This window comes from Euprymna scolopes, chromosome 40, assembly GCF_053919585.1.
Source record: "Euprymna scolopes isolate OS-2025 chromosome 40, ASM5391958v1, whole genome shotgun sequence".
Lineage (NCBI taxonomy): Eukaryota > Metazoa > Mollusca > Cephalopoda > Sepiida > Sepiolidae > Euprymna > Euprymna scolopes.
In genome coordinates this window covers 4,156,821-4,177,075 of record NC_136521.1, presented here as the reverse complement: position 1 = coordinate 4,177,075, position 20,255 = coordinate 4,156,821, and the positions used below count along the sequence as shown (strand labels likewise).

General features: G+C 36.3%; 1 protein-coding gene across 1 annotated transcript in view; it reads left to right on the top strand.

Moving 5' to 3' along the window:
* Positions 1–16,751, top strand: part of LOC145265356 (carbohydrate sulfotransferase 11-like) — a 208,174-nt gene extending 191,423 nt beyond the window's left edge. The window contains exon 4 of the mRNA XM_080121129.1: positions 15,756–16,751. Within this exon, the coding sequence (XP_079977255.1) occupies positions 15,756–16,721 (966 nt within the window). The 3' untranslated portion in view covers positions 16,722–16,751. The remainder of the gene's footprint in view (positions 1–15,755) is intronic.
* The last annotated feature ends 3,504 nt before the right edge of the window (positions 16,752–20,255 follow it).

Below are 20,255 nucleotides of genomic sequence, written 5' to 3'. Positions count from 1 at the left end.
CAAACCGACTGGCAAGCATGTTAGCCTTGTCGGTTGCTGAGGAGACAACCTCGTGATTGTACAATATAATATGAAATAAATGATAGAGAATTGACTCTATAATAATAAATACGAAATCTGTAAATTTAAGTATCATATTTAAGCCTACCGGGCAACGCCGGGCGCCCCTAGTAATGGATAAATAAAATGTGTGTTGTTTTGACCTACATTTTTTGTTAGCTTGACTAAACCAGCCAATTAAGGGACAGCCGTCTTTGTTGCTGTCGAAGAGATGAAGGGATGCTGGGGAATGCAACTTAGAATCTCCAAGTCTTTCTGAGAAAATTTATATTCTAAATCAAGGCCCCCCCCCCCCCACCTCCCGCCCGACAGATGGCGCTAATCCGTTTATGGAATTGATTAGAAAAGAGGAATTCTCAAAACTTTGTATTTCTTTTATTTATTTTTTTTGCCTTTATAGAGGTTTACTTTTGCGTTTTTAATTGAATAAACAGTATGATTTTTACTAGTGGGACCTGTGAAAATTCCACAGCAGCAGGTTTCATGTATAATATACTAGCAGGGGTACCCGGCGTTGCTCGGGTGTTTGGAGGTGTATGCTGTGCAAAAAAAGCAAAAAAACAAAAAAAATGGTAAATTTTTTAAAACTTTGACCCCTATTATGACCCCTTAAAATTTATTGTTTCGGGCTCAAATCACTTTATTAAGTTAGATCCATGTTCAAGGAACCTAAATCTAAAATTTCAAGTGTCTAGACCCAAAATTGTCGGAGGAGTTTGGTAGAGTTCTTAAAGGTCAAATCGTTGAAATTTGACCCCTTAACAGCCAAATTTCTGGCTGACACCCGTCACATCGATTTTCCCAAATCTCAGTACCCGGTATTTCAAATTTCGAGTCTATAGACTAAAAATTGACAGAGTTATTGCGTAGGGAAATGTACACAGACAGACAGACACACAGACATGTTCACTTTTATAGATATATAGATTGCTGCTGAGCATTCTGTGGATATTCATTTTTTTTTTTTTTTTTTTTTTTTTTTATACTTGAGTCGAAGTTCTCAGAAATCAAGGGACCCACAACCAGGGTCTAACACTTGAAGTCTATCTGAGATACATAGATATTCGAATGTTTCATTAAAGTTCTTTATCTCTCAAACACTGAGTTAGTAAAGAAATTGAGAACATAGTTTTCCTCTCCCCAATTAACCATTTTTATACATTGTAGTATAGCTTTCATTTTGGTCTCTTGGTCTTACTGGATTCCAGGACAAGAATTTATCTAGTCTGGTGGAGTATCCAGCTTCGTGCTATTACTTGAGGTAATATCACTTGGAGAAGGTGCACCATTCCTCGGAAAAGCTGTGGAGTAGCCGTAGTGAGGAGATCTTATTTGGGCTGCGAATACAAATGTGATTTTGAATATTTGGTCAGGGTTTACTTTTATGGAAAAAGTATCCTCATGCCAGATTGTTCTGACAAACCCCTGTACAGAGAGACCTTAGACACTCGAAGACAGTGTCTAGTAGGCATTCAAGTTCTCTCCAGTAGGCATTCAAGTTCTCTCCAGTAGGCATTCAAGTTCTCTCCAGTAGGCATTCAAGTTCTCTCCAGTAGGCATTCAAGTTCTCTCCAGTAGGCATTCAAGTTCTCTCCAGTAGGCATTCAAGTTCTCTCTCTATTCATCGTGAATGTAGACCCTTGTGTTATAATATTGTACCTATTTACTATGCCTCCCCACGGGAGAGAGTTAGACACCAGGGTCGTTTTTTTTTAACGTGGAGAAAAGGTACAAAAATAAAAAAAATTGTCTCAGTCGTGAAGGACTGCCCCTTCACTGAGAGAGAACAAGAAATGGAAGTGCAGCATCTGAAGAACAGATACTACACTTGTAGCCCTTTTGTTAAAACTGTAAAAGTATTTACCTAAGTAATCTGGTTAATGTAGTGTCCGAATATATTTGGTTATTACAGTGTATCCCTAATATCCTTAGTAGTCTGTGAAATGTTTCCATTGTATTATACAATCTTTAGATAGAACATACCCTTGGATCCTAGCCAGAAGACTTAGAAGGTATATTTTAGTTTCATGTAAGACCCAAAAGCGACATCATTAAAAAAAAAAGTTTTTTTTTTGTTTACATTGCATCCTCGTTGATCGGAATATTCTATTTATTGAAAAGGATAGACAATGATACTACGAACATTAAATTATCTATATACTAATTTAATGTTCGTAGTATGTTATCAACTTTTATCCTCCTATTTAATAAATAGGATCTCCCGATCGAATAATTTATAATCTGAAAACCGTGACATACGAACGTACGTTAAACGTACGACGTTATTAATGTAAAGATTATTGTGAGAAATTCTACAATTATAAACAAGTCCCTCTTTGGCTGATTGGCCACCCACTATCTTTGTTTAGACCAATCAGATTGGTTGAGATTTTAACTGCCAAGCGATGAACTTGGCTGTTTTTTTTTTTTTCAGTTCCAGATACAGCAGCCGTTGAAGAAACATGGAACTCAACTCTCTCTGGATATGAGGCATTTGGGTGCCTCTACCTTTCAGACTTTATTTTTAAAGGCTAAATTATTAGGCTAAGTTATTACTATGTTTCCCAGAAACTTTTTAAGGTCAGAATTATTGATCTGTTTTTAATGACAATTCCTTCAAATAAGCATGCTTTATAAACACCTGATGTCGTAAGTCATAGATCTTACTTGATTTTACCGTCATTGGATATTTTACCTTTCACCGAACCATCCATTCACGTGAAATCACTTTATTATCCCTATTCCCTCTGCTTCACTTTTTGTTATCAAGTAAGATCTATGACTGACTTGTAGTTTCATTAAATACTTTTGCAAGCAAAATCCGATCCCGCATTTTGCTAAATCCTACCCTCTGATTAGAAGGAAAGTATTTCTTTGAAACTCCGCGGATTAAGGACTATCCACTTATTTAGTGTTTCCTTTTTAAAATTAAATGTTTTTAACTCTTTCTCCAAGTGTTTTTAACATGTTTTATTAACTACTTGTTCTTATATTTCTATTTAACCTATAGTTGGGACCCTAACAGGTACAACCACTCCGGGTCAGAGTGGACCTGGGAGCAATGGCAATTAAAGGGTGGCTCCACACTCGTCAAAGCCCGCCAGCTGGGGCCTCACCATCGGATATAGTTTAAGGTCATATCCAGGACCCCCATTGAGGGACTTTTACCCTCTGCAGGGGGGGGGGGCAGTCGGCGTATTTTAATGCCCCACCGACAGGGCCCACATTACTTGGATTGAAGCATCTGCAGAACAGATACTACACTTAGATCTTTATTTCAGGAAGCCAATGTTTTCATGCAGCCTTAATCTTAAACTTACTCTCTTTTTATTTATTTATTTTTTTTAAATTTTTTTTTTTTTTTTTCATATATTAGTATAAATACTAACCGTATTATTCTACATTTTCTAATTGGGGAAATGGTATTATCGACTGGAGAGCTATGTATTTAACAGCTGTCCTGTTTTTAAATCTCCGAAACAGCTACATGGTAAGCAGTTGATGATCCCCGTTTTCTATTTGCAAAATTTTAGTTAAGGTTTTCTCTTTTCATTCTTATATAGTTAAATGTTCTTTTATGATTTAAAACTCGGTATGTTTCTATTCAACATTTTTAGTTAAGGCTTTTTTTTCTCTCTCTCATCCTTATATAAATGAATTCTCTTTTGTCATTTATAAACTGCGATAGCTTAAATTACCTTTTTTTTTTTTCCGGAAATTAAACTGCATTCTTTATTTTTGCATTTTTTTTGTATTCAAAGCTTCTTTAGACACACACACACACATATATATATATATATATATATATATATATATATATATATGGTACTTGTACAGTTTAATGAAGATAATAAAAAATGGAAATATCGAAAAAGTTTAAATTGTACGTATCTGTTATGGAACGAAATTCTCCGGAAAAAAAAAAAAAAAAAAAAAAATTCACTTAATTTCATCAAGTAGTTTTTGTTTTTTACAGCGAAAAAACTATTTGTTATGATACCGAGCAAAAGGTTCGATTTTTAGGAAGAAAAGCTAGTATTAAAGATGGGGAGGGAGTGTCGGCGCTTTAACTGGAGTTATCTCTCCACGACGTTTCTAAACACCAAACAAAACTTAAAAAATCCAAGATGACTGCCTTCGACGTGTTCTCATAAAAACGTTTTTTTCCGCTGGAAAAAAAAAAAACTACTCTATCAAATTAAGTGAAAATTTTTTTTCTGAGACCTTCAGTTCAAAACGGATACCTACAATATAACCTTTTTTTCGATATTTTAATGTTTTGATTAAACTGTGAAAGTACTAATATCTCTCTCTTTCTAAGAACCTTGAGTAACTTTGGTCTTTGTAGCTTATTGCTAAATACTTTGTTATAACTTGTGTTCATAAATCGTTAACTGAGTTTGACGACATGTTCGACCAGTTGATTCTAAAATCCCCCCACTGAAGAACGATTAAAACTATGCTGAGAATCGGCGCAGTTTACTTTTGCCGTGAGAATAAAATTACTCGAGTTAAGGTCTAGCCGAGAAAAATTTGGTTTAAAAGAACCTATTGCCATTCAACCGATGAGAATAAAATTGGACTGTCCTAATTTTAATGCCCCCCCCCCTCCAATCGGATAAATTCGAATTTCGAAGTTTCCTCAGGAGGTTTGAGTTCTGTTCAACCAACATAGGGAAGGCGGACAAGCTGTTTTTATTAAAATCAAAATTAATGGGCAAGGCATTCGACTTTGTAACTTAGACATAACTCCTGATACTTACGACCAGGTATTGGTGTGTTTAAAGGAGAGCTTCCTAAATCTTTCCTTAATTAAAAATCGAATTTTTAGGAAAATTATTCCTCAGTCAGAATGAATTAGACTATTAAAAGACCTCAGGACTAGACTTATGCGAAATGCACAAGTCATTTGGTACAGACTTCCTTTTGGATAATTCAATGTCTGGGGCTATGATAGACCATATCTTGCTCGTGAAATTCACAAATGAATGGGACAAATAAACGTTTCCCTTTTCTTCTATAATGTCACATAGTTTCGACATTTTGGAATTTATTTAGAACCAAGCTCCAATATGATAGCTGGTTCCCACTCCAAACCCATAAATGTACCTATTTACTATGCCTCACCACGGGACAGAGTTAGACACCAGGGTCGTTTTTTTTTTAACGTGGAGAAAAGGTACAAAAATAAAAATTGTCTCGGGATTGAATTGAAGGATTTCTCCTCCACCGAAAGAGAACAAGAAATAGCAGTGCAGCATCTGAAGAACAGATGGTATTTATTTGCTCCCCCACCGAGCAAATTAGGCACAAGGCCGATTTTTAATGTGAGGAGTCAAGGGAGGGGGAAGGGAAAAAGGGGCACCAGCTCCCGAGAGGTGGGAAATGGGAGCTGGTTAAAGGTCAAGCATGTGGGGTTGCCCCCACATCTGGTCTTTGCTAGTCATAGCTAGTCATAGCTAGTCATAGCTTGCAGTATCTGTCGGAACAGATGGTATTTATTTGCTCCCCCACCGAGCAAATTAGGCACAAGGCCGATTTTTAATGTGAGGAGTGAAGGGGAAATGGGGACCAACTCCCCGGGAAGTAGGGGAGTTGGATAGTGACAATTGGTATGAAGGGTTGCCCCTACATTGACCAAGGTCTTATATGTGAGGTTGCCCACACATATGGTCTTTGCTTGCAGTATCTGTCGGACAGATACTACACTTTGATCTTGGCCAAAAGGCCAAAACCCATAAATGTAAAGAAGGGTATGAATACCTTCAGAACGCTCGCTAATAATGGCGAAACTAATAAAAGTTGTAAATTATGCAAGGTTACAGACCAATGAGTTAAGGACTGTCCCAAATATCAGAACTTTGACGCTAAATTTCAAAGAGCCAAGGAACTCAAGTTGTTCCAAGTGTCTTGGTGGGTACTCTGAAATTAATTGCAAGGGCATTAAGGGGTTTCCATACGCATGTGTTTGTGGATTAAAGGACCACTATTCTGTTATGGGTCATAAGAATCCCAAATCCTTTGTGGGACGTACCTCTTTAATAGGACAAGAAAACTGCATTTTTTCCTGTACTTAAAATCTCTGAGGGTAAAGGGCCACCTTGTTTATTTTTACTGCCTGTTAGACACGGGCAGTCAGAGGTCGTTCTTTTCACAAGCAGTCCTGAAAAAAAATTAAATCCAGGGACGGTGGAGATGCCAGTAAACACTCTTATTGGGTCTAATTCTTTGAAACTTCAGGCACTTGAAGTCTCCCTTAAATTGGGTTTTCAAAGACCCTTTTTATTTTCTGCTCTATTTGTTAGCAACCTGAAGCTGAATTTCCACGTGGACAAGTTTGATGAAATTGCATCAAAATTGACTAATGAAGGTTTTCGTCTTTGTCCGGGATACATGGACTTGAATGGCTCTGCTAATCGTGGAATAATGGGTCTGTATCAACAGATAAATAACCTTCGTTTAATCAAATTTTTTATTTTAATTCAAATGTTAAGGAAGAGTTACGGGCCTTTGATAAGGTGCTAAATGCTCTCCCTGCATGCAATTCTTATTTGATTGATAGTGTGTTGTCCTAATGTTACTTATGAGGATGCACTTCAACCGTTCTTTAATGAATCTTCCGTCGAGCATGGAATCAAGTTTTTTCTCTCTAGATTCCATTGGAATTAATGAGAGCAATTTATCTTCCTGTGATGAAGGTCCTGGATATAAAAACATATAAATCGGCACAGAAAGCAGTAAATTAAAAAAAAAAAAAAAAAAGACTTATGGAAATAGATTTGTGCTCTCTTCCCTTATTCATCGGCTACAAGTTTTTATCCTTGGACCCCCAAAATCAACAGATTAGATCAGGGTTTCCCGGTCTTTTCAGCAAACTCTCCCCTAGAACACTCGAATACCTACTACCACCCCTCCCTACATGCAGGCCCTGGATATGACCATAAACTATATCCTATGGTGAGACCTCAACTTGCGGGCTTTGGGGAGTGTGGAGCCACCTTTTAATTGCCATTGCTCTCAGGTCCACTCTGACCCGGAGTGGTAGTACCTGTTAGGGTCCCAACTATGGGTTAAATAGAAACTGACTTGAAAAAAAGAAGTATATTCTATTAAAAACTTTTTTCTTCAAAATCACTGGATTTGGCGTTAAATAACCTGAAAACGGTTGATATGCCGTAAAACAACCAACCAATCCTGTGATGAAGATGAATAAATTTAAAGAATCAATCGTCCTCAGGGACAGTTAATATTATATTGATCTGCCGTGGGACTCTCATAAACTTTCTAAAGTAGAGTCTACATGTCCGTTTGTCACCCTTCTTAAAAAAGGGAAGAAGGATGGCGTCACTCCAATCTTGGGGAATCTCCCCACTATTCCAAATCTCAGAAATCAGCTGGTGTAGGAAGTTTTCGACCACTACAATCTCCGCCGCATTCTCCATGTCCGTCCCTTGGATTTCGTCGCCAACAAAGAAGTCCGGCGTCGCTGCAATCTCCAGGCAATTACTGACCTACTGCAGGCCCGACGCCTTCGATGGTTCGGCCATGCCTCTCGCTGTGATGCAGGAGTCTTTATCCACGAGGCTATCTCCCCACGTCCTCTACCCGGCTGGAAAAAACGTGTCGGTGGCCAGCTAAGAACGTGGCTCGGGACTATCAAAGCCGACGCTGAGCTTATTTCGGGCCCGCTCATCTATGGCCTGTCTCATTGGAGACGTGACTGGCTATTGCTCACTCGGGATCTTGCCTCCGATCGCCAGGCTTGGGCCGCAGCGGTACGAGATGTGCATCTTCATGAAGCCGACTCAACTCCTCCAGGGTGAATGTCGTTTCAAGTACAAGTAAAGTAAAGTAGTCTAATTATGCACCCTCTCTGTGAATAATACAGATGGTAGCAAAGTCCTTAAATAAGAAGGGTCCGTATGACAACTATTTGCAAGTTTTCAGAGAATATGAAAACTGCGAGGAACAATTGAATCCTTCTTCGTTCCACTCAGAACATATGAGAATTACATCTGGATCCCCCACAGACCTGTTATTAAGGTGGGTCTGGGGGTAACAATGAAGATCCGCCCTGTCTTTAACTGTTTGTTAAAACGTCGGGTGGGAGTACTCCAATCAATGACGCTGCTTACTCTGGTGTCAATTGAACAGCCCATATCCTCCTAACAGAACTAAGGGGCAAATTTATTAACAAATTTAAACGTATTTGGCAAACTTATCACTTAGAGAAGCCGATAACATAAGAAACAACTGCTCCCCAAAGGTCTGTAGGTGAGATTGTACTCATTAAATCTCCGAATAAGTCTCAACCCTCCTGGAGTCTAGGCAAAATACTTGAATTAATTGTCGGTAATGACGATAAAGTTCGCTCGGCCTGGGTATTAAGGGACGAGTGAACACGTCTGTTCACTAAAATATCTTTTTCCCTTGCAAGTACATTGGAAGTACATTGCTCCCAGGTCCACTCTGACCTGGAGTGTTCATACCTGTTAGGGTCCCAACTGTGGGTTAAAATAGAAACTGACTTGAAAAAAAAAAAAAACATATATTCTATTAAAAATATTTCTTCAAAATCACTGTATTTGGCATTTAATGACTTTAAAAGGGTTGATATGACGTAAAACAACCAACCAACCAACCATACTTTCGCTAATACAATTCTGTAAATTATATTACTGTTTTTATTTTTATTTACACCGGCCGTCAGGGCCAAAACATTTAGTAAATACTAACAAATATATTCTATTAAATTTTCTTTCTTCAAAATCACCGTATTCGGCATTAAATGACCCGAAAAGACAACCAACCAACCAACCCTTGGAAGTAAAGGGTGGTTCTGAGTCTGCCCCAGCAGAATTTATGGAAGAAGGGAGCGAGCCCCTTCTTCTGCCCTACTTATTCAGTTGCTAAAGACGGATCAGCCACTATGGTGTGCTGTGACTCATGCGATAATTGGTATCATTCCAGTTGTGTCGGGGATAATCAGCAGGACACCATGGGGGAGTGGGTTGGTCCAAATCGTACTAATAAAATGTCAATGATTTTAGATTCTTCAGTTGTAGTCATTGACTTTTTTTTTTTTTTTTAACATGGTATCACCACTTATCAAGGCCCGAAGCCACTCAGGGATAGGTGTTTATTGTGTGTACAGTGATCAATGGGATAATATCGTAGTAATCGTTAGTAATGGAGATTTGATAGTGCCTTACTTAAGGGGGGGTATCAGGAATTTGTTTATGTTGGACTTGAAGACATTCAAGTTGTAGTCAGGTGGGAAACAGGTAAGCAGAAGACAGTTCCACAGGCGTGCACTTCTAAGAAAGAAACTTTGTTCATGGAATCTGTTTTGATTTAGTCACAGATAAAGAGTGGGGAAAATTGACAGTGGTTTCAGCTAGACGGGTGTTTTTCATGAAATATTGGTGATGGGAGGGACCAGAGATTGGAGCTCAGATGAGCACTTGCCATGGAAATAACGATAAAACAAAGACAGGCTCGCAACGTCTCTTCTGTGGGAGAAAGGTTGCAGGGAAGAGAAAAGGGCATCCCCCACCAAGCCACCAAATCTACCTTGCACTCTGTCAAGGCAGGATAGGCTGTTTTTAGCAGCTCCTGCCCAAATGTGGCAGCAGTACTCCATCCTTGGACGTACTTGGCTTTTATATAGATAGAGAATTGCATCAGCAGTGAGATATCTTCTGGGGCGGTAGAAGGATCGACTTGAGATAAAGTCACTTTCTTTCTTATTAATAACTATCTAGCTATTTACTTGCTTCCCCACGAGAGAAAATTACGCGCAAGGCCGTTTTTTTTTTTTATATGGAGAGTGTGGGGAGGGGGATCAGTTCCTCTGAGAGGGAACTGGATAGTGACAATTGGTATGAAGGGTTTCCCCTACATTGACCAAAACTTATTGCTCAGGAGCAATTGTCTTATATATGGGGTTGCTCTCGCATAACTTTGATTGCAGCATCTGCTGGAACAGATACTACACTTTGATCCGGGCCAGCCAAGACTTGGCGAGAATCGTCCTAACTGATCGTTAACATTAATAACTGATCTAGATAAACTAGATTTATTGCATACTAGCGGGGGTATCCAGCGTTGCCTGGGTGTTTGGAGGTGTGTGTTTAAGGGGTGGAGGTGGGGGGTAAAGTGAAGAATAAGCCTGTTTAAATATTAATAAAAAAAACAAAAAAACTGTTAAACTTTAAAAAATCAGAAAAACCAAAACAGAAAAAAAAACAGCAAACAGACGTAAAACTTTTAAAAAGAAATCGGAGAAGCAAAAATAAGAGGAAAAAAATGATGAACGTGTTCAGAAAAACAAAAACAAAAAAAAACAGAAAAAAAATGGCATAAATAAGACTTCTATTCAGTTAAGTCCATGGTGCGTTTCACCCAGTAGAAAGCGTAGAACAGAAAGGCATGGTAAAATTCCATTCCAGTTTTTTTTAAGCAACTACAAAGTAAAGAAAACCCAAACCGGTGTTCCTTCGTAACTGTCCCTTGTGAACGATCCCAGAAACAGTGTAAGTGGTGGCGGGGGAAGGAGGAATTAATTAGAGAGAAAAGGTTTTACTACTTCCATTGATTTTTAACTGATTGTGGCAGTTAAGTCTCAGCAGAAAAAATATAGGAATCTATGATTACGGAGGAAGTGAAGAGGTAACATGCCTATAACACACCTCAGGTATTGTGCTGCAGTTTGTGCATATTACATTCGCATGAAATGTCTTGATTTTTAATCCTATTAAGGTCAAAATCAAACGGGAAAAATGAGTTCATTTATGGAGGATAAATTCATTTAACAGCAAACACACACGATTAAATTCAATAATGATAATTAACTGTATTAAGTCCTTTGTTACCTGTCACTTGACAGTTTTAAATTACCTCCTATTCTAATTCGAAAAAAGTAATGAATATTCATTACTTTTCCTCCTTTCCTTGGCAGTGTGTAAGAAATTCTACAATCATAAACAAGCCCCTCAGTGGCTGATTGGCCATCCATTGTCTTTGTTTACACCAATCAGATTGGTTGAAATTTTAAATGATTGGCCAAGACTTTAACTGCTGAGCGATGGACTTGGCGGGTTTTTGAATGCCTTTTCTTTTTATTCGTCAATATTTTATTTCAAATTTTATTACTATATTTACTTTTGTAGAAATATGATTTTTTTTTTTCAATTATATTTCACTTTTTATTCATACTAATCTTTAATTTATGAAGCTCAATGTAATAAAACAAACAAATGACAAGACTATTTTCTAAATTTTATGATGCTGACCGTCTTACAATTTATTAACATTCACAATTCTCGACAGCAACTGTTTCGTAGTGCAAAATCATTCATTTAATTATTACACAAATCATCAGAAGAAAAAGCAAATGAAGTGTGATTTGTATATGCAGCTTCTCTTCCAATCTTTGGATTTTAATCGTATCAAATCAAACTTCATTTGCTTTTGACGGATTGATTGTTGCTTTTTCTTCTGATGAGTTAAGGGCAAAATAAATTTACTATATCAATCAATTTATTTCATGCGTAACTCATCAGAAGAAACAGCACCTAACAATTCATCAAAATAAAATAAAATACATTCAGGCATGATTACAAAATCAGAAAATTGGAAGACAACTTGCAATTACCTTTTATTTTATCTTTTTATTACGCCATTTTTTCCAAATATATATATATATATATATATATATATATATATATATAATCTACGTGTCCATAGATTACTGTTTTTAAAAATAAATAAATAAAAAATATGTAAAAAAAAAAAAAAAAATGGGCGACTTTCTAAGAAAAACACCGTACCTCCAAGACGGAGACGGTAACTTTAATATCGTTTAAAAAATCAACAACAAAAACTATGTAAACAGATAAACGATAAAAACGAAACGGTAAACTGTCTATGGCATCATAGCGTAATGGGTTAGGGCGCTGGACTTAAGTACATAAGGTCTGGGGGTTCGAATCCTAAAAAAAGTCAAGCTACACTGAAGAGGAGTAGGGCTCTAAAACACGCGTATCCGTAGTTTACTGTTTTTAAAAATAATATATATATTAATCAAATCCTTATGCACACACACGTATGTATATATATATATATATAAGATTGTTGAATTTTATTTATTTATTAGCGATTAATTTCTTTCTTTATACTTCGTTCCCCGAGCGTTTACATTTGGTCAAGATCAAAGTGTAGTATCTGTTCTTCAGATGCTGCACTTCTATTTCTTGTTCTCTTTCGGTGGAGGAGAGAATCCTTCACAACTAAGACAATTTTTATTTTTGTACCTTTTCTCCACGTTAAAAAACGACCTTGGTGTCGAACTCTGTCCCGTGGGGAGGCATAGTAAATAGGTACATTATAAGAAAGGAGTTCTTTGCCCTTTGTTTACAGTTTTCATCTCCCACATTTTAGGACGTATTTAAAATAAAATATTATTTTATTTTATTTAAATGACTTACTTTTATGCACGTAGTAATTATTAATTAATAATTACCATTGGGTCCCGATTTGGAATCTCGCTAGATACAGCTACTCTGATGAGTCGTAGACGACGAAGCATGTGTCAGTGGATAATTACATTTTAAAATAATATATATGCCTCTCCCTATGTGGGGGTACCAAATTGGTTAAAGGGGAGAATTGTTCCCAACTCGCATTTAGGTAAAAATGCACTTTTGTAAATAATTGAATTCATTCAAAACATATCGCTAAAACCAAAATAAAACATCTAAGTAAATCGTGTTATATCCAGACAGTTGGCGAGATGGTTCAGTGGTAAGGGATTAGGCTCATTACCGTTGGGTCCCGATTTCAAATCTCGCTAGATACAGCCACTCTGATGAGTCGTAGACGACGAAACACGTGTCAGTGGATAATTACATTTTAAAAATACTGCTCCTCATGTGGGGGTACCAAATTGGTTAAAAGGGAAAATTATTCCCAACTCGCATTTAGGTAAAAATGCACTTTTGTAAATAATTGAATTTATTCAAAACCTATCGCTAAAACCAACCCCCGCACAGTAGAGATCCCTAGATGTAAAAGATCTTTCTATTCCAGTAGTTTCTTCCCCAGAACCGCTAGACTTTGGAATTCTATTTCGGGTCCCTGCTTCCCCAACCGTACTGATGTGCAGAAGTTCAAGTGTAACGTGAACAGACAAATCCCTACATAGTACCCCAGTAAATGTTACCCCTGATAGTAGCCCCCTACACCAAAGTGGCAATGTGCCTTGTTTGGGGTGAAAATGTAATTAAAAAAAAAAAAAAAAAAAACTGCACGCCTATGGAATTGCCTTCCGTTTTCCTGCTTTCCAGCTGACTACAATATGGTTGTCTTCAAGTCTAATGTAAACAAGTTCTTGATGAGCCGTTCAACTTAAGTTAACAAATTTACCGAATTTCCATTACTAACGATTACTATATTGTACATTCTTAACCCTTATCCTCGATTGGTCTATGGGCCTTGATAAATGGTTATCCCTATGTAAAAAAAAATAAAATAAAATAAACTGTTTGAAAGCACTTTTAAAGACCGTGTCAAGATGGCCTAATGGTTATTGTACTTGACTAACAATCTTTAGGTTTTGGTTTCGATCTCAGCTCCAGTATATTTTTTACTTACAAGAAGGGAATTTTTTGATTGATAAGATCAAAGTGTAGTATCTGTTCTTCAGATGCTGCACTTCTATTTCTTGTTCTCTTTCAGTGGAGGAGAAATCCTTCACGACTGAGACAATTTTTATTTTTGTACCTTTTCTCCACGTTAAAAAACGACCCTGGTGTCTAACTCTGTCCCGTGGGGAGGCATAGTAAATAGATACAAGAAGTGAACAGTTTAGAGAAAGAAAACAAAACATAAATACTGGTGTGCACGTATCTCAGTTTCTTGCCATTTTTTTTTTTTTTACTTCATTTTTTTAAAGGAATTTGACGTTACATTTAATACCCAAGGTATTTTTCTTTATAATAAACTAGCGAGGGGTACCCGGCGTTGCCCGGGTGTTTGCAGGTGTGTGTGTGTGGAAACTGTGGGGGTGGGAGTTAAAAAAAAAATGTTTTGGTAGGTAAGTATGAGGATCGAACCCGAACCCTTGAGGCAAAGTTGTAAATTAAAGTGAAAAAAAAAAACAAAAACATGTGACGTTAACCATTGTCCCCACCGCGAGATGCTAACGGAAACACGTTTGAATTTATTTAATTACTTGGATTTAGCAGGTGCCCGTTTTAATGAGTTAATGAGGTCAAGTTTGACTGCGGGATTGTTATTTTCCCAAGATGTTATAGGAAAAAGACTAGCTCACATGCGGCGAGCGACAAATGTTGAATATTTATCTTTCCGAAATTGAGCGAATTAAATAGACAGGCGAGCTTCGTTGTTAACTGTGAGATATTACGATTTATATGTGATATAAAAAGTTTTAAAAAATTGTGAAGCGACCGACCGCTTCTCTGAAAAAAGCCTTTTGTAGAGATACAGAAAAAGCGAACACACATACATACATTTTCGCTTTTATATATATAGATAATGTATATATCTAACTGCTTTAGCATCCTTCATTTTAATGTCTAAAATATATTCGCGATGCATGCTTTATTGTTGGTTTTATTTATGCTGTATGACCTACAAATGACGACCTTTGACCCTTCCAGTAACTGAACACAACCTATAATCGACAACCTTCTGAAATGCGGCTTGCATTACAAAAGTCATCCAACATAATAAATAGGGCTATTTTCGCTTTTATTCTGCATTAATTAAAATATAATATTTATACATGTTTTATGACCGGACAAGGCTGTGTGGCTTGCTAGTTTTATATAAAATTTTATAATTTATTTATTTTTTTTTATTTTACATTTTATAATAAACTAGCGGGGGTACCCGGCGTTGCCCGAGTGTTTGTTTCCGCGAAGGGGGGGGGGGGGGGTTTTAAAAAATGTTATGGTAGGTAAGTAGGAAGGATCAAACCCGGAGTCATGAGTAAAAGTAGGAAAATAAAGTGTGAAAAAAAAACAAACAAAAAAAACATCTGCAACGTTAGCAGTTCGGCCACCAAGAAAAGTCCATTCCAGTTGTTTAGGGGGAAAAAAAAAAACGACTATGGTAGGTCGGCGCAAACGTGAAAATATAATGTGAATTGTCCAGCACGCTAACCACTACGCCACAAAGCACTGCAGCTTAGTTTAGTGATTTTAAATAACTTCACATGAAAGAACTACGAAGCCAAACCGGTGTTCTCTTCTCAACTGTTCCTTGTGAACGATCCCCAAACGGTGTTAAGTGGTGGCAGGGGGAGGAGGAATTTATTAGAGAGAAAATATTTTACCACTTCCATTGATCTTAACCGATTTTGGCCGTGACTTCTCAGCAGAAAAAGTATAGAAATCTAAGATTATCGAGGAATTTGAGAAATAATAAGCCTATAACACACCTCAGATATTGTTCTGCCGTTTGTGCATATTATATTTGCATGAAATATCTTGATTTTTAATCCTATTAATGTCAAAATCCGACGAGAAAAAATGAGTTCATTTTATTTATATAGAGATAAGAATTTTGCATTAATTAAAATATAATATTTATGCGTATTTTACGACCGGACAATGCTGTGTGGCTTGCTAGTTTTATATAAAATTTTATAATTTATTTTTTTTATTTTACAGATGGATCCTGCCTACACGTGGGAGAACGAGTATGACAGTTTCATAAAAGACCAAGAACATCGGAAAAAGGCTCTGCGTAATGCATGTCGCTCTCTTGGTTTGGTCGCGCACAAAAATACGATTAAAAAAGATGACCTTTACAGCATCCTCGTCAACGACCAATACGGTTTCATGTATTGCCAAATCCCCAAAGTGGCGTGCACGAACTGGCGACGTGTTTTGCTCGTGCTGACTGGCTTTTATAACACGACAGAGGCGGCAGAACTAAAGGCTAAACATGTCCACGACTCGTATGACCGAGATTTGACTTACCTCAGCGAGCTCTCCACAGGTGGGATAACTTACCGCGTGAAGAAATATAAGAAATTTCTCTTTGTACGCGAACCGTTTGAGCGCCTTCTGTCGGCATTCCGTAATAAAATCCAGAATCACCAGAATGCGTACTTCTTCGATAAATTCAGCCGAAAGATCCTCAAGAAATTCCGGAATCGGAATATGACGTCTGAGACGATGCGACGGAGCAACGTCACGTTTATCGAGTTTGTCCGCTATCTGCTTGACCCGTCAACCCGCAAGAAGGGACTCAACGACCACTGGGAGCATTTTAACACATTGTGCCACCCGTGTCTGCTTAAATATGACTTCATTGGCAAATATGAAACGCTCGATCGTGACGCTTACTTTATTCTCCGGAATCTGACCCCCAACCATTGGGTGAGGTTCCCATCACGTGAAGAAACGTATAAACACCCGACTACCACGAACCTTGTGGCTAAATATTACGGATCGATATCGCCGCGATATGTGCAGAAACTGTGGAAAATGTATGAGAAGGATTATTCGCTTTTTGATTACCCATATCCATCTTGGCTCCCGGCTTCGTTGAAAGTTAACGGCACCAGACAGTCATTGCCAAATTCTGAACCGTCAGTCGAACCTCAAAATTCGATTTCTGTCATCAAATAATTCTCGATTTTAAACAAAAACGAAATAAAATTTTTAAAAATATATATATATATTTCCAAAGACATGCTGATATGATTGGAGGGGGGGGGGCGTACTTGTGCAGTTTAGTTTTTTTTTTTTTTTTTTTTTTTTTTTTTTTAAAGAAATTTTATTTTTGTTTCCATTTTTGAAAACTTCCACTTCGAAAAGGGGAGATAATTCAAGAATTTCTTAATTCTTTACTAAAGTATTTCTTTGAAAATTTTACTTTTACTTTATTGTTTGGTAAAAGCAAAGCAAACCCTAAATGACCACCAAAATCAAACAATCTGAACATTCAAAAAAGAACATTAGGTGCTTGTTTACATGACGGTTTTTATTTTTAACCAGCACATTTCAGGTGAAAATATCATTACGTATTTACATGGTATGTTGAAATTAGTATAAATTCCAAGAAAATTTTTAAAAATGAATCCGTAGAAAAATTATGGTACTTCTACAGTTTAAAGCCTGTTTTTCCGCGAGTCTTGCTCAGCAATGTCCAGCAGCCGATGGAAACCACTGGATTATACAGAGCGAACGGAAGTCAATAATAAAAAAAAAAAAACACTAACAAAAAAAAAAAAAATAAAACAACCTAAAAAATTTCATAAATTTTACTGTTTTATTCAATTTTATGACAACTGTTTCTTTTTTTTTTTTTTTTTTTTTTCGAGGGGGGGGGTAGCAAAAGTTTTGTTTCTTTGAATTTATAAACAAATATATTTTTTGTTTTGTTTGTGTATGGAAAGATATTTCTGCTATTTTTCTATCACCTGCCCCAGCATAGTATAAACACCCCCAGCCTCCCCATGTTAAGAACTGCTTTCAAGGTTGCAGGTGTTTATTCCGAAAGCTGTTTTAACATGGGGAGTTTGGGGGTGTTTATACTACGCTGGCACAATGATACTCTGCTCTTTCTTTTCTTTTCCTTTTAAACACTATCCTTTCTTTTCCTTTCTTTTCTTTACTTTTTTCTTCCAATTTTTACCGTCTGCTTGCTCTCATCTCTTTTTTGCTCACTCTGTATAATCCAGCAGTTTCCGCCGTTTGCCGGGCGTTACTGAGAGAGGCTTACAGAAAAGCGGGCTTTAAACTGCAGAAGTACCAAAATTACTACAAGTAAAAATGGAATTTAAAGAATTATCAAATTTTATGTGTTTTAATCTGGGACAGTTATGTAAGCAATTTACTATGAGAAACAAGGGAGATAACCCTCGACATATTTTTAGTGTAACAGTTATGCAACCAATTCAGTATGAGAAAAAAAAGGGAGATAGCTTGACTTAAATTGACTTGAATTAAGGGTCTTCCATCAAATAATTATTGATTTAAACGAACTAAAATTAAAAAATTATTGCTGATATTTTTTTTTTTTTTTTTTTGGAGTACTTGTGCAGTTTAGTTTTGTTCTTTTTAAAGAAAACTTATTTTTGTTTCCATATTTTTTAAAAACTTCCACTCGAAAAAGGGAGGGACAATTCCAGAAGTACTTAATTCATTTTTTCAATGAATTTTTCCAGAAAATGTTATTTTTGCGTAACTTTTTGGTACAAGCAGTAAAACTATAAACAGATGTGCGTTTTTTTAGTGGGAGACAATAATTGGAATAGCTCTTACAATGTTCACTCTCTAAATGTGGCTATAGGCCTAAGTTCGATGTGATGTATTCAGTGATTTTTTTTTTTTTTTTTTTTAGTAGGTTAAGAAATATAGTGTTCATGATATGTCTTTCTCCTGAGTTCAACAAGTTTTAAAAATTTACTGACAACTATTTAATGAAACCATTTAACACATGTGTTCACATTATTACGGTATATTACGGCTCTTGTAATGTATGCATTTACATTATCTTACATGAAATAAATTATGTCTAAAAACAAACTTTGCTTGAAATGCACAGCATGTCATTAATCAGAATGTCTGATTAGCAACATTTGCGTTTGCTGCATGTAAGTGTGCAGTGGTTTGATTCTATATATGAAAATCAAATAGACAACACTTGCGTAAATGCACATATTATTGCTCGTGAATGTCAAGAAACAATTTATAATGTCTTACAAAAATAAACACCAAAAATGAAATTATCTGTGCAAGAAAGAGCCATGAGATGGACTATTTAACTTGTCTTGTATTTACAGTCAACTTATACACAGGTAATACCAAAAAGACACAATTTTTGGTCTTAAAATGCACATCGACTCACACACCAGATCGACTTATACACAAGTATATACAGTATGTGACCAGTTGACAAACAAGGGAAATAACCATTGAAATATTGGTTTAATGTCGACTTATACACAGGTAATACCAAAAAGACACAATTTTTGGTCTTAAAATGCACATCGACTCACACACCAGATCGACATATACACAAGTATATACAGTATGTGACCAGTTGAAAAACAAAGGAAATAACCATTGAAATATTGGTTTAATGTCGACTTATACACAGGTAATACCAAAATGGCACAATTTTTGGTCTTAAAATGCACATCGACTCCTACACACCATCGATTTATACATAAATACATACATTACTTTAGATATCATTTTCAACTAAAAGCTATGTTGCCTACTTAACTGTCATGTCGCAATTAGTTAAATGTTAATGCATTATACATAAAACATGTACTTTGACGAATCCTTAATAGTTAACTTTCTAACTGATCGTTTTTCATAATTTTTGGATATGTTAGTAAATTCGACATGACAATTAAGTAGATACCATTTTTTTTTTTTTTTTTTTTTTACTTAAAATTCAATATTTCGATTTTTAGAATTTCGCACTTATAACGAAGAAGCAGCTAACATTATTATAAAGCGACGAAAGAGGTAGCCCATTTTTGCTGGCGGTTTATTCTGTAAACCCGTTTTTTTTTTTTTTTTTTTGTTAGATGATGCAGACAATCGACTTATACACAGGTAATACCTAAAATGACACAATTTTTGGTCTTAAAATACACCAGACCGACTTATACACAAGTATATACAGTATGTGACCAGTTGACAAACAAGGGAGATAACCATTGAAATATTGTTTTAATGTGTAAGCATTTTGAAACCAATTTAGTATGAGAAAAAAAGGGAGATAATTTCATTTTTAAACATGATATCTGGGAAGCAACTGTGACTAATTTTTCGGGTTTGTATTACTGTACACATAGATTCGAAAAAGTTGTCAAAAAACAAATATATAACAAATAAATGTTATCAAAGGCACGATAAGTTACTTTTCTACCAAACTGGATATATTTTTCGTGTTTTTATTCAATGTAACATGTTTATTCAGCTCGAAAACCATACAGTGTTTACCGATTGTGTTGGAAAATTAAAGATGGATAAAATACTGTAAAATACTCGCTCAATATATGTTACCGTGACATAGGTTGACATATATTCGGCGGGTTTTTAATAGTATTTTGTCTAGTTTTTTATTTATAACACCTCTTCCCAAACTTACCGTGTTAAAGAGGGAGTCAGACGCCATCTTGAATTTTCTAGTACATCGGT